This window comes from Anolis carolinensis, chromosome 4 (genome assembly GCF_035594765.1).
Source record: "Anolis carolinensis isolate JA03-04 chromosome 4, rAnoCar3.1.pri, whole genome shotgun sequence".
NCBI classification, from domain to species: Eukaryota; Metazoa; Chordata; class Lepidosauria; order Squamata; family Dactyloidae; genus Anolis; species Anolis carolinensis.
In genome coordinates, this window is record NC_085844.1 from 30,814,116 (window position 1) to 30,832,149 (window position 18,034).

Consider the following 18,034-nt stretch of genomic DNA (forward strand, 5'->3'; position numbering starts at 1 on the left):
TTTATTATGGTGGAAATCTTTTATGACATAAATTATGTTGTGTTCCCTCCTGGAGGAGCGTTTATTGTTTTCATAATCATTGTAACTGCAAACAAACACAAGACTAGTTATACATGAATCAAAGACAGTGTGCTATATTGTGTTGTCTAAGCAACTGGCGAAGTAGATGGAAAGTTTTCAAGAATTACTCATTAACTTGTTTAATCAAGCTTTTGAGAATTGTTTTTGGCAGAGAAGCAGATGGGAATTAGCTTGGTGATATAAAGGTGAATATTATAAATTCATTGCAGTACTTCAGACTGAATCAGTTGCTGAATTTTGTGAATTTTTGTTAGAGTATACTATAAACACGTGGGAGCATTAGATATATAGATTCAGCCCACCAGGGGAGGAGGATTTCTAATATTTATTCAACATCATCCTGAGTGAGTTTTTCCCAAATGGGTGATCTCCAGATATGCTGGAACTGCAACTCCCATCACTCCCTGGATTGTCTCTTCCAAATTAGAACAATTGGAGGGTAATGTAATGCTGATACTTACTGACAGAAACTACAGTTTCAGGCTGGGGTTTCTAGAGATGGAAGGATTGAACTTGGGGTTTTCTGTATGAAAGCATGCACTCTTCCACTGAGCTACAGAAGACATTTTTTTAAAGTTTTAATTTAGAGCAAGGCTAAAATTCATACAGCCCTCCAGATATTATTATAATGCAATTCCCATCAGCCCTTGCCTGCCAATGTTGATGAAAGCTGGGAATTGCAGTTCAAAACCATCTGGAGGCCACATGAGTCGTAATCCATATTTTGAAGGATGTGTCCATATATCTCATACCTTGGGTGCCGTTCTTTTTACCTGTTAACATTTAACAGGTGTATTGTTGTCTTTGTCATATTTTTATTTTATTTTATTTAAGTTTAACATTTTTTATCTCTTCTAGGCAGTGGATACAAAGCCAAAGACTTGGAAGATCTTGGTGAAGGACAAACTCTGATGATTGGAGGCAAAGAAATTGAAGTGATGGGAATCATTCTGGAAGAGGATTTCAGAAGTGGCAAGTGTTTTCAGTCTGGTGTAGGAGGTGCAGAACATGTTTGGACTTTACCACAAGGTCCTTTGAAGCCATTCAGTAACCCATTCAGAAATGTCAGCAAAGGCAACAGTAAAGGAAATTCACTCCCAGGCTCCCAGAACTGTAAACCACGTCATGATCCAAATGCACCAGGTGAGGATTTTCATTGTTTATCTGCTTTAATCTGCATATATTTCTAATCCTTACTTCCGTATCACCCTCTTCTGAAGAAAGCACCAAAGGTCTATACATATTTGTTCTGATCTTATTCAATATATATCTGTTTGAATACTATTAATGGGACACAGCTACATGTGATCTCTCTGAGAAAGTCTATAGGAGTTGAACAAGCAATTAGCAAGCAAGAGACAATAGGTTCACTGGAAAATATTCCCATCTGATTAAATGAAAAGGTTCCATCTTGTTTACAGCAGGGGCACCAATGGAGGGACAGTAGATTTATATTTATCCATGGCTCGTGGGAAGTTGTCTCCCTAAGGAAAAGCCATTCCTGTCACATTATGAACCAATTTTGTTTTATGGAGGATTGAAACTGATTTTATGAGTAGTCTTTGAATTCCCCTTGTCTCTAAATAGAATTTTTGATTCCTAGAATAAGGGACCAGAAAGAAAAGTTTGTAGTTTTATGTTACCACACCCAGATTTTGAACAATTGTATGCTGTTATGCTTGGTATTAGCTCACAGTGCTAAGAAAATCATTTGGTCTTCACAATATTTTGGAACAACAGCCCCTGTACCATTACTGGACTTATCTCCATATTCTTGGATCATGTTGAATAGTGTATTCAGATATCCTTCTACTGCCAGTTAAGACACATAACCCTGAATATGTTTATTGTGCATTATAAAAAATATCATTTACTGTCCAAAATCAAAAATATAGTCGGAAACTATCTGTCATTTAGAAATGTTGCACTGTTTTCTAGGTGCGTTGGGACTTAGCACAGTTCTTTTAGTTTTCCTTTCTCTCACAGAAAGCTAGTCCCTTTTAATAAATAAATCAATAAATCAATAATAGATCTGCATTTTGTGATGCCCATGTTTGAAATTTTAAGATTCCCTTGTTATGCCACGTCCATCTCCTCAACACCAGTGGATGTTCAATAAGCACGGCTTGCCTGTTGTGGATGTTGTCGTGGACCCTTACATTGTAAATCATCTTCGTCCACATCAGCGAGAAGGAATTACATTTCTTTATGAATGCGTGATGGGAATGAGGTGAGATGATTATCAATTTATACTCTTAATTGTATGAGCAAAATTAGAATCTCCTGTGGTCTAAATCTCAACCTTTTCCATTGCTTAGCCCATTCTGCAGAAAAATGTTAATAATGGAACATCACTTTCTTATTTTTATCAGTTCTTTAGAATAGCAAGTATCTTCAAATTCTGTTAACCTAGATTTTACTTTTTCTGTTTTTCAAAGTCTGAAAATTCTGAATTGGGGATTCCAGGACATTCCAGGCAGCATAGTCTGGTCACTTCTGGTCCAACCACTTTTCTGAACTCTGGATGAACTGGTAGAAAATGCCATAAATATAGCAAATAATTTCTCACTACTTCCATCGTTTCGTTTGGGATGGGGTTTTTTTTTGGCTGTTACCCAACCTGTTCCTGTCAATCTAGGCCCATCTCTTCACATTCATCCACATGGATGACTTGCTGTGTTACCATAACACATTAAATTGTAAGTCTATAGTAATTAGGAAGGAATGTGGGGGCCCCTAGATGTTATGGGACTATGACTCCTATCATAACAGTTGGTCATGTTGAATGATAACTGGGATCCATCAACATCTGGAGGGCCTTAGGGATACTTCTGTTGTACATGTTACAGTGGAGGAGCAGGCAACTGGCCATAGAGATGCTATTTCCAGCAGTGACCTTGGAGTGAGTATAGAAGTAAACCTCTACGTGGGGCTGCCTTTGAAGACGGCCCGGAAGCTCCAGCTAGTACAACGGGCGGCAGCCAGATTAATAACTGGGGCGGCTTACAGGGAGCGTACTACCCCCCTGCTAAGCCAGCTCCACTGGCTGCCAATATGCTACCGAGCCCAATTCAAAGTGCTGGTTTTGACCTACAAAGCCCTAAACGGTTCTGGTCCAATTTACCTGTCCGAACGCATCTCCTCCTATGAGCCCACGAGAACCTTAAGATCATCCGGGGAGGCCCTGCTCTCAATCCCACCGGCCTCACAAGCACGGCTGGTGGGGACGAGAGACAGGGCCTTCTCGGTGGTGGCTCCTCGGCTGTGGAACTCCCTCCCCAGTGACATCCGGCAGGCTCCATCCCTTTTGGGGTTCAGGAAGAAGCTGAAGACCTGGCTATGCGCGCAAGCATTTAATGAATGAACTCAGTTAGCATTGACATGGATCGGATTAAGGCTTTTGCACAAGGTCTGATGGATGATTGGTATATATATTTGGTGTTGCATTGTTTTAAATTTTTATATATTGTATTTTACTATGTTATTTAATTATTTTAACTGTTTTATTCTTATTTTATTGTATTATGATGTACTGGTAGTGATCCTACCAGTTGTGTAAGCCTCCCTGAGTCCCCTCGGGGAGAAGGGCGGGGTAGAAATATTGGAAATAAATAAATAAATAAATATGTTAGTCCTTGAGCTTAAAGACAATTTTAGATAGCTGTATTGGAGGCCACTGAGATATCTCCCCCTTTACCTATGAGAAAACTTTAAAAATGTTTTAAAAGAATATTTTTTAAAATATTAGCTTATTGGAAATCTATTTCCAGTGAGTGTTTAAAAATACCTTTAGCTCAGCTAGAGGGCACAAACAGCTGGTCAATTGACCCCAGTGTAACCCCAGCAGACAATTCTATTGAATTGCACTCAGAGCAGCTGCAGCAGGAAGTTTCTATTAATGAATAATGCAGCGGATTCTCCCCAGCAAATCCGGCCTTCAGAGAGGCATCTTACTCACTTCAGTTACATTCAGTATATTATATATTAATGGGGGAGTTCATGAGTAAGGTCTTGGTTGAAATTAAGGAAGTGTTACTAACAATTATATGCAAATTACTGTATTAATCTCTGTAATCTAGTTTGGACTATTAGCCACAAATTACTAAAAAGAGAACATAGATAATGATTCAGGTTTGGCTAGCAAACTCTCCAGTTTTATTCTGATATAAAGAAATGAATCTTGAGAGCTTTTGCTTAAATTAGAAACTTTCTGCCCATTTGATTGAGATTTGAATCAAATAAAAATAGGTAACAGTAAAGGGAATACTGTAGTTTCTGCTATGTGAATGTGGGCTGTACTTGAAAGTGTGATCGCAATGTCAAGGGGACCCACTAAGACTAGAGCAACTATTAGCAGGTTCTATTTTCAACTCTTGGTTAAGGGTAGGCAATTTGGTATATTGCATTCCATAATAGTTACCTTCCTAAAATATAGCAACTAGAGGATTGAAGATATATGTGGTGTTGAAATCGATCAGAGTGCCGACTCTGGGAGGTCATAAGGTAAAGAGAGCCAGTGTTGTGTGTGTTTTGACCTCAGACCGTGACTCTGGAGACCAGGGGTCCATTGCCTGCTTGGCCATGGATACACACTGGATCATCTTTGGAGAGTCACACATTCTCAGTCACAGAAAACCCTGTGATAGGACTCGCTTTGAAGGGATTGTAAGTTGGAAGACTTAAATAAATGTCAACAACATCAAGGAAATAGGCTCAACTTTTCTAATTGTGCATAGAGGTTTAGTGGAGCGTGGTTCATTTATTTTTCAGTCATCATGATTAACATGGAGACCATGATTAATAAACAACAACAACAACAACAACAACAACAACAACAACAACAACAACAACAACAACAATAATAATAATAAACTTTATTTATACCCCGCCAATATCTCCCCAACGGGGACTCTCCGTGATTAACATGGAGACCATGATTAACATGGAGACAGTGAACAAAGATGATCATATTAAGCCGAATTTTGGTTGTTCATCCCTGTCTGTCACGGTAAACTGTGACTTTTGCAAATGCTGGTTTGTTGCTTAAGCCATCAACTGCACAGGACCTCAAGGACATGTCATCCAATAGCTCCTGAGATAACACTGTAAGTAAGACAGACAGGAGTGAGTTATCTTAAGATTTAATATTTTGCAATGGGTGCATTATAGTGTAAAAATATTGGTTTGCTAAGACTAGTGGGCAAATAATTATCAAGGTTTCTTCTAAGACGTGTGAACAATATAATTATCTTTTCCTCCCAGAGTCAGCAGTAGATTTGGAGCTATTCTTGCAGATGAAATGGGTTTAGGAAAAACCCTTCAGTGCATTTCACTCATCTGGACTCTCCTGCGTCAAGGACCGTATGGTTGCAAGCCTATATTAAAGCAGACATTAATAGTCACCCCTGGGAGCCTGGTGAAGAACTGGGGGAAGGAATTCCAGAAATGGTTGGGTAATGAAAGAATCAAGGTGTTCCTGGTTGATCAGGTGAGAAATAGCATTTAACTGCTCTGTTACTATTTTAAGTAGTTCTTTAGTATTTAGTTCTATTTTTATTGCTGTGAATATGAAAAGTTTGAGAATTGTTTTCATAGCAGATACACACACATATATATCAGCTGTGTGTGCGTGTATGGGGGAAAGAAAGAGAGAGAATGAACTATTGCATCTACACTGTAGGATTAATGTAGTCTGACACCACTCTAATTGCCATTTCTCAATGCTGTGGAATCCTGGGAATTGTAGTTTGATAAGTCACAAGTATTATATGGCAGAGATAGCTTTTTTCGTGTCAGGAGTGACTTGAGAAACTGTAAGTCGCTTCTGGTGTGAGAGAATTGGCTGTCTTCAAACTGTTGCCAGGGGATGCCCAGATGTTTGATGTTTTACCATCCTTGTGGGAAGCTACTCTCATGTCCCTTCATGGGGAGCTGGAGCTGACAGAGGGAGTTCACCCGCTCTCCCCGGATTCGAACCGCTGACTTGCCAGTCAGCAGTCCTACCGGCACAAGGGTTTAACCTATTGTGCCACCGGGAGCTCTGCAGAGATAGCTAATGAGCTTGTAAAACTACAACTCTCATGATTCCATAGCATTGAGCCACGGTGATCAAATGGTGTCAAACTGCATTAATTCTATAGTGTAGATGAATCTTATGTTAATGTTTTAATTACTTATTGTTTGAACTATTTTTCTTATTGCCATGACAATTATTTTTTTCTGCATCATCATGTGGGGTGATATATATAATCTACATCTAATTTAATATTGTATATTGTGGCATATTGGTAGTGAAGTTGAACAACTCCAGAACCTGGATTGAAAGGCTCAACAATTGTGAACATGAAAAAACAGAGCCATTTGTCTTTCTTTGTCCTTCACAGCAGAAGTGGCAAGGTGATAGCACATTTTCTGTGATCCATCCTCCCATTTTCCCTTCACACTGTTTGCGATCTGTTAATAGCTAGTGTTGAATGGTCTGAGAAATGGAGTACAATAGCACCCTCCTCCTGCATTGGGCTGCTTTGCAGTTAGAAAAAGTGCATTTTTTGTGATCTCATTATGAAGGGAGTTTGTGTGAGAGAGAAAAAGAGAAATATTTATTGGTGCACATACCAAAGGCCTGTCTAGTCCAACATCCTCATTCCTTTATTTTCTAAGAAGATATCTTTGAGACGTGTGGTTGTCTGGATATTGTTGGAATGCAATTTTCATCAGTTCTATCCAACATAGGGCTGAGGAAACGTGAGCTTCAGTTCAGCAACATAGGGTCAAGGTATTCCTATACCTAACCCATGAGTAACGCACAAGCAGGACTGCCTTCCACTGTTGTTTCCCATCCTTAAAATTCAAATGTGATCTTGGAGGAAACACCGAGGCAATAGGTCACAAGGAACTTTTCAGATAGGGCTTTCAATTTGTAATTGACACATTTTTTGTTGAGAGCCAAGGGATGTTTTTGTATGAAATCACCATTTTGTCACAGTTTCTCACTTTCCTCCCTATAAAATAATACTTTTAATCTCTAAAACTGTCCATCCTTTTTGAAAGCATAATTAAAATTGGTCAGCTGTTCTTACTCAGTCAGTCCAAGAAAAAAAAAAGAGTAAGGAAACTTGAAGGTGTCCATCTACTATGCATACCCACAGACCAGCATTACCTTATTCACCCTTTTCTTTCTCTCCAACTATAATATACAGTAGAGTCTCACTTATCCAACGTTCTGGATTATCCAACGCATTTTTGTAGTCAATGTTTTCAAAACATCGTGATATTTTGGTGCTAAATTCGTAAATACAGTAATTACTACATAGCATTACTGCATATTGAACTACTTTTCCTGTCAAATTTGTTGTATAACATGATGTTTTGGTGCTTAATTTGTAAAATCATAATCTAATTTGATGTTTAATAGGCTTTTTCTTAATCCCTCCTTATTATCCAAGATATTCACTTATCCAACGTTCTGCCGGCCCGTTTATGTTGGATAAGTGAGACTCTACTGTAGCAGTGTTACAACATTATGCAGACAAGACAATGCCACTTTAGTGTAATTATGGCAAAGAAGAAAAAAGGCAGTGAAGTCAGATGGCACTCACCACGATAAAGATGTTAGTGCTGTGGATTGGGTAGAAGTAACAGAGAGATAAGTGAAAATGTTCATGAGGTGTGCAAGAGAAAAACCAGAAAATACCAGAAAAAAATGAAGTATATATATCAGGGAAGGATCGAAGAACAGCAAATATGATTAGGGAAAAAAATCAAGAAAAGAAAGAAAAAGATGCCATTCCAAAATAATATTTTTTTAAAATCCGATAAAGATCTACTTACCCTTAAGAAGTCTTTCACATTCCCAATCACTTTTTAAAACTTAGCTAGTAGCCATCGCTCCATCTTGGGAAGGTCGTTTCCACAAATGAACAATGTGTTGATTAGTTACATAAACATCTACACTGATGTACATTTTTATTCCGTGTCTGACCTCAAAAGTATTATAATTTTGTACAATATGCAGGATCACAAAGTGGAAGAGTTCATCAACTCGCCTCTTTATTCAGTCCTGATCATTAGTTATGAGATGCTTTTACGTTCTTTGGACCAAATTCAGAAGACAGAGTTCAGTCTGGTCATCTGTGATGAGGGACATCGTTTGAAAAACAGTTCTATTAAGACAACCAATGCTCTTGTCAGCCTGCCTTGTGAGAAGAAAATCATCCTGACTGGTGAGTAAATGCAATTAAAATTAATGTTTGCTTCAGTTAAGAATTTTATCCAAAACAAGAAAATTCCCTTTTTGGGCTACAATTTTCAGGATTTCCCAGTCAGGATACTAGCTGGAGAATTATGAGGATTGTGATTCCAAAAAACACCCCAAATCTTTCACAGTGATGTTAATAAAAGAAATTAGATTTTTTGAGTGCATCTTTTATTTTACTGAAGAATAAAATGTAATTCTTGATAAAGGGTTCTTTCTCAGAAGCAAATTCATTTTGATTTTTTCTTTATTTCCCAAGGCACGCCAGTACAAAATGATCTGCAAGAATTTTATACGTTAATAGAGTATGTAAATCCTGGAATACTTGGATCATTATCTTCATACAAAAAAGTGTTTGAAGAACCTATTATCAGATCCCGAGAGCCTTCAGCTACTAAGGTCTGTCACTTTTAAAATCTGAAACTTGATTGGAATTAGCTGCCTAAAATTAAAGGGGCTTAAAATGATTCTTGTATACTTGGGGGTGGGGAAGCAATCTGTTTTGACTGAGATTATGCAGAGAGATAAATTTATTTTTGCATTGTTTCTGTGTGTGGCATCTGAATCCCACAGGAAACATGGAAGTGTCATTCATTGAGTGTGTATCCATGGACTTTTCTAATTTCTGCTTAGAATACAGTAAGATCATGTTAGCTTTCACAGGTCCCAGCTCCTTGAGTTCTCTTTACCATCATGTTGTAGCAAATATCTTTTAAAAGGAATTAAAATGATTGATTGTCCTCAATCCTTCCAGAATACAAATTACTGTGGTGGAAGAGGGATTAAGATCAAAAACATTTGACTGAGGTGGGCCAAATATGATCTTTGGTCCTCCTATGCACCCTAAGACATCTCTGAAAAATTATATATTCATCTTGTTTTAATTGGGGTTTTTTTTCTTAATGGCTGCCAAAATTTGGTGAAGGAGGTGTGAATCACAGTGAATTCAGGGGAGGACAACATTGGGTCACATACATTTCAGAAATTATCTATCCTGTGTTAGATGAAATATTTTCTGTGTTCATGCTACAACACTACCTGCTGTTTGTTTGATAGAGCTAGACCAGCAGTTCTCAAAGTGTGCTCTGCCCAGCCCTTGGGGCTCCATGAAGCATCCCAAGGGACTCTACGGTTCCCTCCTCTCCCCTCCCCCTTCAAGCTTTCATTCCTCATTCCTCCTCCTTCCCCTCCTCCCTCGCCCCCAAAAGCCCCCTTTCCTCCCCTCTCTTGCCCCCAGAAGTTTTTTCCTCACTTCCCTTATCCACAAAAGCCTTTCTTCTTCCCCTCCCTTGCTACCAAAAGCGTTTCCTCTCCTCCCTCTCTCCAAAAGCCATTTCCTTCACCTTTCTTGCTGCCCAGTTCCGTTCCCCCTTGCCTTGCTTGCTTCCTAAACCCTATTTCCCTCCCACTGTTCAGGGGTCTTTTGATTGTGTTTTTCCTGCATGGCAGCGGGGGTTGGACTGGACTGGATTATGCACTGATCTTTTTTTCTCATCAGTTATCGCTAGACTTAATGTATTTTATGTGTGGCTTAACACAGTTCTTCCAATGTGGTACAAGGATGATGTAGGCATGCCTTCTCTGAAGTAAGCCTCATTGCATTTGACAAGAGTTACTCCTAAGGAAATGTCATTTGATGCATTTCTGTTGAACTCAGTGGGAGCTTTCTGTTGAGTAAATATTCTAAGATTACAGTCTTACAAGGAGTAGTTGTTATTATTATTATTGATCCTTTCTTATCTTCTGTCAAAATATTGGAGAAGGAAGTGATGCTCAAGACTGGAAGGACACATACCCATCAGGAGCTGAAATGCTTCAGAGATAGAAGGGAAATGCTTAGGGCAGACATGGACAAACTTTGGCCCTCCAGATATTTTGGACTTCAACTCCTACAATTCCCAACAGCCAACACCCAGAGGGCCAAAGTTTGCCCATGCCTGGCTTAGGGCAAAGGAATGAAACTCCATGATACTTGGGACAAATTAAAATTGGTGTAGGCCTGGAGCAAGAACCTGAAAGCTCACATGCTTTCACCATGCATTTCATTTTCTTAGGAGGAAATTGAATTGGGAGAGCAAAGGGCAGCAGAACTCACACGCTTAACGGGACTCTTCATTCTTAGAAGGACGCAAGAAGTCATAAACAAATTCCTCCCTCCTAAAAAGGAGAGCATAGTTTTCTGCCGTCCAACAGTATTGCAGCTGGATCTCTACCGAAGACTGCTATGTTCTCAGGTTGTGAGATCTTGTTTACAAGGCAGTCTGGAAAACAGCCCACACTTAATATGCATCGGGGCTTTAAAAAAACTGTGCAACCACCCCTGTCTTCTTTTCAAAGCAATAAAGGTTTGTATCTTCTTTTTTGGTTAAACATAGGTTCTTAGACAATTAAGGGAGGGAAAATCTAAAATGGAAAAAGTATTTCAATTGTGCATTTATACAGATTATGATTTAAGTTAAAATTAATATATTTCCACGATTGGCTTATTCAAAGAGCAGCTTGTAACAATGACAATTCTACAAGAATAATTAAAAATGACAAATTGTGATCAAAATGACAATTGGAGCACAGTTTCCATTATTGGAAATGCCACATTAGCAAGCAACTACATGAAATAAAGTAATCCAGAAATTAAAATCACAAAAACTATTGCCCATTCTTTGGTCTTCTCTGTCCCTGCTCCAACTTGTCTATGTCAATCTTAAAATGCAGTGCTGTGGATGAGACCAGACCAGTGGAATATATAGGGGAGTCTATTACTTCCCCAAAACTGGAAACTGTGCTTCTATTAATACAGGTGAAAATAGCATGCACTATTTTTTGCTGCTGCAGCACACTGCTGTCCCAACTTATGTTTATTTGTAATCTTTGATTTTTGTGTGGATTGGTGTTTTTTTTTGTAGGAGAAAGAATGTGATCAGCAAGAGAAACAGAATCCCTATGAAGGGTTGCTGGACATCTTTTCTCAAGAATACTCCCCGTCTTCTTTTTCTGAGACTGATTCTGGGAAATTGATAGTGCTGGTGCAGCTGCTGAGGGCAATTCATGACCTCAGGCCTTCAGAAAGGTAAGAAAGAGTTTCAATGAGGTTTTCCATCTCAGAGTAGCTGAATCTTTTGATTTAATCCACTTCTCACCTAATGTCAGTCCCATAGACATTCCCAGCAAACTGTACTCACTGTTCATACTTGAGTATAAGTTAACTTCATGTATAAATCAAGAGTAGGTTGTGGTATGTGTGTGGGGTGGTGGTGGTGGCATGTATTTTTCTGTGACCACAGGACAAGCTGAGAACAAAACATAGGGACATGTAACAAATAAACTTCTTCCTCTACTTGCAAAAATGCACAGAGGAAAGAGCTAAAGTGAAGGAGACAATCTGTTTATTTGGAGTGGAGTAGCAGCGGTCTTTTAAAGTAGGGGCTCACTGGATTCTCTGCAAGTCATGGGAGGCATGTAGAGAGACTGTCAATTAAAAATTTGCACTGCCGTTCTGCTTCACTTCAAGTGAAACTCCCCAAAAAGGTGGGGGTGCAGAGAGCATTTCCATCACTGACCAATGGATAAGTCGACCTGGGCTTTTGGGGTTGATTTTTGTCATTTTTTAAAAACGTTTAGATGAGTATATTATACCAGGGCTTCTTAAACGTTTTCCACTTGTGACCCTTTTTCCTCCAATTATTTTTTACACGTATATAGGTATATACAATAGGTATAAAATTCAGACATTTGTGGATAATAAATCATCATTTTGCAAAGCTTGCTAAACAGGCTAAATTTTCTTTTTATGAAGTACAGCTGAAGGATTTTTTGCAGAGTCCATTGTGAACACTGCACACTGTTACTAACTGATTAGTGTAAATGGGTGACATTCAGAAACATTTCACTTTTGCCAATTTTTTGTGACCCCAATATTGAGCTAAGGGGATCCCATTTGGGGTCAGGACTCACAGTTTAAGAAACAATGGAATATACAATATTGCTATTCCTGAGTAAAAGAAACACAAAGAAATCTTGTGTGCCTGCTCTCCCCAACCAAGCAAATGATGTTTTATTGAACCATTGAGCATGGGAACTCTTGAATTTATTGGCAGCAGACCACAGCATAGTACATATTCCCTGCACAATTGAGGGAAGTCCAACAACGATAAAGAAGTATTAACAGTGGTAGTTTTGTTTATCGCTTTTGTTTATTTCCAACCCAATCTCTTGATGCCCATTGGAGTCATGACATTGTGATACCTATATCCTTTCTTGAATAAACAAACTAGAACTGTACTAGCAGTAACTAATTCTGTATTTTGGGTTCATAGAGTTGTGGTGGTGTCTAATTACACACAGACACTGAATATATTACAAGAGGTATGCAAACGTTATGGATATTCCTATACAAGACTTGATGGCAGCACTCCTGTTTCCCAGAGACAGCAGATTGTTGATAGTTTTAATAACAAAATCTGCCCGGCTTTTATCTTCCTGCTAAGTTCAAAGGCCGGTGGTGTGGGTCTGAACCTCGTTGGAGCATCACATTTAATCTTATATGACATTGATTGGAATCCTGCCACTGATATTCAGGTTTGTTTCCTTAACACAAGTCAATGGTATTTGCAGCCCTTTGTTGATGTAGATCTTTTATTCAGAGATCTGCATATCAGATAATTTTATATGCTCTGAGAATGTTGACTCTATAATGAATGTATGTGAAATTAGTCATTAGCTATTTTAAGATGTATATTCTCCCATACAAGCTTGCCTGAGCCCTGAGATCCTCAGTAGAGACCATTTTGGCTGCTCCAAGGTTCTGAAACTCCTTTCCTGGAGAGGCTAAAATGATCCCATTCTTACCCTTTTTACATTAGCAGGCAGAGACATCACTAGGCAGGATTTTAGAAATCCCAGATCTAGTAAGAAAGGGCCCTAACGGTGTTGTACCTTTTAAAAACTGTTTTTTTTTCTTTTAACCTACATGTGTTTTACATTCCTTTAAATGTTCTTGATAGTTTAATAATAATTTAGTTGAAATATGCAATTAAATTTTGCATGTGCAATGAGATTTTGAATATATTCTTTCAAAAGTGTATGTGATATCTTGTCCTTTCCACTGTAATTGCCATGATTCCATCCTTTTAAATCCTAGTGTTTCTCACCTACTGAGTTCAAGCGCTTCACCAAAGTACAAATCTCAGGTTTCCATAGGATGCAGTCATGGCGCATAAAGTGAAACACAGCATTATATTTGTGTAGCGTGAAAAGGCATGGAATGACATTTCCCCATAATCTTTTCATTTTCATTCTCCTTCAGGCAATGGCCAGAGTGTGGAGAGATGGGCAGAGACATACGGTGCATATTTACAGACTGCTAACTACAGGTCTGCCACAGTTTTATTATAATCACCATTTGAATTTGAGACATGCAAGACAACTTTGTAGCCCTTTTGTAGAGTCAGAAAGCATTTTGTTGTCAGCTGCTATTTCATTTCTTTGTTTGGCATTGTGAATTAGCATATGCCCTTTGTTCAATGCAGGCACAATCGAAGAAAAAATCTATCAGAGGCAGATCAGTAAGCAAGGTCTCTCTGGGGCCGTGGTTGACTTTTCAAAGGGATCTGAACACATCCGTTTTTCAATAGAAGAACTTAGAAACCTCTTTATACTGCATGAAGATTCCAATTGCGTTACTCATGATCTGCTGGAATGTACATGCATGGGAAGGAAAGATGATCAAGGTGAGCACCTTATCCTTTTCCCTGATTTTCTGTAGTGTATGATTAAATCTGGTTGTGATTGTTGTTTTTACCTACCATATATACTTGTATAAATCTAGATATTTTAGTCAAAAAATCAACCCAAAAAGAACTAGGTTAACTTGTCTTCATATTAACTCTTATCAGGAAAGGAACTATCACTTCTCTAAATAAAGTGACAAAAGGCAGGGGCTTAGTTTGTCCCTGGAGAATCTAGAGAAGCACTGGCCTTTTCTGTTCTTCTCCGCTTCCAGCCTTTTTGGATGCCCAGTTCTGGAAATAGTAGATGGCCCCCCGAGGCAGAATTGGTTGTTTTCCCTTTCTACCAGGGAATGCCCCTCAACTTATCGATGGGTCATATCAAAAACCATCATTTTGGCCTGAAAACCTGCCCTTGACTTATACAAGAGCTTGCCTTTGTAAAACTTGTGTTTAGCAAATTTCTACAGTAGTTTTCTGAGAGTAAGAAATTGCCTCTTCAGGAAGCCTTTGAACTATACCATCTTGGACAAAAGCGTAACTTGCTTTTTTCTCCTAATTTCAGGGAATAGATTCTGAATAGATGAAAAGGAGCACTGTCATCCCTCCAAATTTTCAGATTAAGCATTCATGGATTTGATTTTTCACGTTTGCTGTATTTGTTGCTGTTCTACATGCGAACAAAAAAAATGTTATATATAGATATTTTCTATGTCCTTTAGTGTCATTCTGTGGCCAATCATAGAATTGTGCTCAAATACCTTGAGATGCTGTTTCAGATTTAAAAACTAGCATTTGTCATTTTTGTTTATATTTGTGTTTTTCTCACTTCTGTGGGGACTGTGTGCCCCTGAGCCCTGCAAATGCAGAGGGACTAATGTATTTCTTCACATGGCATGTATTTTATACAAGATGTATTGATAGTGTGTTAGTTGCTACCAGTCATGCTGACTGGCCATTTCAACTTTTAGAGAAAAAACGTCACTGAACATCAGTTGCTGGAAGCACAGTGAGAGAGGACAGTTGCCACTGAGACCAGCTCATGTGGTTCCTAGAGGCAACTGATTGACCACTATTTATTTATACACTTTTCTTCCATGAATTGGACACCAAGTATCTTTCCATTAAGTAGTCTAATATAGTTAAGGCATAGCAGAAATAAACATGTAAAAACGGAGAAACAATTTAAAAATATGCTTGTAAAGGGAAAATATAGTTAGAATTTTGAGATAAAATTCTTATATAACATCTCCTTTGTTAGAGTTTTGAGATAAAATTCTTAAGATATATTTTGGAGCAATTGTGCAGAAATATGTGTGGTTTTTATACACAAAGACACATTTTTAGAACAGGAAGTGGTTCCTAAAATGCATTCCCTCAGATGAGATTTTTTTCAATGCAGAGCCTTTGTTTTTTCCTCCCAAAATACAGGAAAAAGCAAGCACATTTGTGTAAAATAGTTACTGTTCAAGCAAAGGACTGTTCAAAGTATGAAAAATCTTCACCTCTGCTCTTCTCACTGGGCTTTCTTAAGCATTAAGAAATCTGTCATTCTGCTGGGAAATGAATAGCTACATATACTTTCCATCCCTTATTATCCATTGGTAGTTAGCACAAAGGAGGAAATTCCTTCTGTAATCTTTCATCTCTACTTCTAAATGTTCACATTATTATTTGTCCAAAATATTGGTTTTTGGCTATTTATGTTCTTCACTAGTGTTTCATTTTTTCTATTTATTTATTGCAGGTGCTTCCAAAAAACTTCCCATACAACAAGATTGCCAGCTTCCCCAAACAAATATGAAATCTGTTTCCAAAAAAACTATATCTATGTCACAGTTGATGCAATGGAAACACTTCTCTGTGGACCATGGAAATCTCCCTGATCCCTTTCTGGAAAGAATAAAAGAAAATATTACATTCATTTTCCAAAGTATGACCAACTAGAGGATGCCTCCTATGTAGAACAAATGCAGCATCCCTCTTTGGTTCACTATTATCTCTAATTTTGCTTTTTAAATGCAGATGGCAGTAATATGATGTTTATAACTATTAGCAATAAGAAAGTTATTGTTGTATTAAAGGGCTTAAAATGAGTTGTATATTTTCAATCCTAAAAATGAATTAAGTTGAGCAGAAAGAAAAGTCTTGTGTTGTCGAAGGCTTTCATGGCCAGAATAACTGGGTTGTTGTGTGTTTTCCGAGCTGTATGGCCATGTTCCATGTATACCTCACAATCTCTGAGGACACCTGCCATAGATGTGGGCAAAACATCAGGAGAGAATGCTTCTGGAACATAGCCATACAGCCCGGAAAACACAACCCAAAAAAAGGTCTTGTTTTACAACTTATACTGCTATGGTAAATAAGACAGCCTTTGTGTTGTAAAAGTTTGAGTGTTGGATTGGGAGTCTGAAAAAACAGCTTCGAATTCACCATCAACCATGGAAATCTACTTTGGGCATGTCACACTCTCAGCCTTAGAGGAGGCCAGAGACGAGCTCCCTCTAAACTAATTTTGCCAAGAAAATCCCAGGATATGGTCACCTTAGAATCAATATAAGTTGGGACAGTTGTGAAGGCACACCAAAATATTATACAATAATACATGTGTGTGTGAATACTTTTCAAAATTTCTTTTCCATCTTTGGCTAAAAGAGCTTCCTTACAGACATGGGTGTCCCACACCACCATCTTGGCATTAATATCATATTTGTTCCTTTTCCTTCAAGGAGAATGTGTCCCTCTAAGATCAGAGCTTTCCAAGTATATCATGTTAAAAAGGTAAAGGTTTTCCCCTGACGTTAAGTCCAGTCATGACCGACTCTGGGGGTTGGTGCTCATCTCCATTTCTAAGCTGAAGAGCCTGCGTTGTCCGTAGACACCTCCAAGGTCATGTGGCTGGCATGACTGCATGGAGCGCCGTTACCTTCCCGCCGGAGCGGTACCTATTGATCTACTCACATTTGCATGTTTTCGAACTGCTAGGTTGGCAGGTGCTGGGGCTAACAGCGGGTGCTCATTCCACTCTCGGGATTTGAACCTGGCATCTTTTGGTCCGCAAGTTCATGTTAGTAACACTCTTTTTAGACATGCATCATTTCACAACACAATAATTCAGTTTTACTAGCAAAATAGAGGTTAAACTAGCCCCTTATAAGAGAAACTGACACACAACATAGCTCATGAATACCTTTTATTTATATATTTTTTTAAATAAACGATTCATGGCTTATTTCACATACTCAGAGGTTTCTCTTTACGTTCATGCAATACTCCTACACACTGCAGCCAAAGCACAACATATTACAAGTTTAGAAAGCTCTACTCTAGATGTTGCTGGACTGCTCATCAGCCAAAGCTAACACAATCAATGATGAGGAATGATGAGTGTTGCTGTTCAACATCCAAAGGGCCAAATACTCCCCATTTATGCTCAGGACATTTTCAAAGTGTTGAAAGCAGTTTTGGACTCTCGCTTTCTGAGGTATTCCTGTGAGTATCTCTGTAGATCTTAGAAAACGATTGTTCTTATAGCAACTGGGAACTGCTTTGCAAGGAGGAATTTTAAGTTTTTAGTGATTCTATTCAACACCTACCAGTGGTCAATGGATGTGGTAGTCTGGATCAGTATGTAAAGGGATCTTGTAGCTCTTTTGAGACTGAGATAAAGAAGTTGATGGCCCAAGCTTTCATAAACTACTTCATCAGATGCATGGAGAGCCTAAGAGCAATGGGAGAACAGGCAGTATGCATGAATAGCAACAGAAATGCAAAACTGGTTGGTATGGAGGTGTTTATGGTGATAAGGTGACAGATTCAGTTGGGGAATAAAGGCGGGAGGGAAGATGTTGCCTAAAATGAAAGCAAGCAGATATTTTATTTTGATGCTCACACATACGACCTACTCATTCATTACAATAAAGATCTGTCCATAAGCACTTAACTCTAGGCAATTGATGAAGTAGAATTAAGT

General features: G+C 38.5%; 1 protein-coding gene across 6 annotated transcripts in view; it reads left to right on the forward strand.

The window, feature by feature from the left end:
- Positions 1 to 16,245, forward strand: part of rad54b (RAD54 homolog B) — a 46,136-nt gene extending 29,891 nt beyond the window's left edge. For 4 of the 6 annotated variants that reach the window (XM_062980171.1, XM_062980172.1, XM_062980173.1 and 1 more), the window contains exons 5-15: positions 940 to 1,224; positions 2,149 to 2,311; positions 5,344 to 5,569; positions 8,096 to 8,303; positions 8,595 to 8,734; positions 10,390 to 10,680; positions 11,239 to 11,402; positions 12,649 to 12,910; positions 13,638 to 13,704; positions 13,861 to 14,061; positions 15,806 to 16,245. In XM_062980171.1, the coding sequence (XP_062836241.1) occupies positions 940 to 1,224; positions 2,149 to 2,311; positions 5,344 to 5,569; positions 8,096 to 8,303; positions 8,595 to 8,734; positions 10,390 to 10,680; positions 11,239 to 11,402; positions 12,649 to 12,910; positions 13,638 to 13,704; positions 13,861 to 14,061; positions 15,806 to 16,005 (2,207 nt within the window). In that variant the 3' untranslated portion in view covers positions 16,006 to 16,245. Of the gene's footprint in view, positions 1 to 380; positions 426 to 499; positions 521 to 939; positions 1,225 to 2,148; positions 2,312 to 5,343; positions 5,570 to 8,095; positions 8,304 to 8,594; positions 8,735 to 10,389; positions 10,681 to 11,238; positions 11,403 to 12,648; positions 12,911 to 13,637; positions 13,705 to 13,860; positions 14,062 to 15,805 lie in introns of those variants that run through there. The other 2 variants (XM_062980174.1, XM_062980175.1) reach the window with 2 other exon arrangements.
- The last annotated feature ends 1,789 nt before the right edge of the window (positions 16,246 to 18,034 follow it).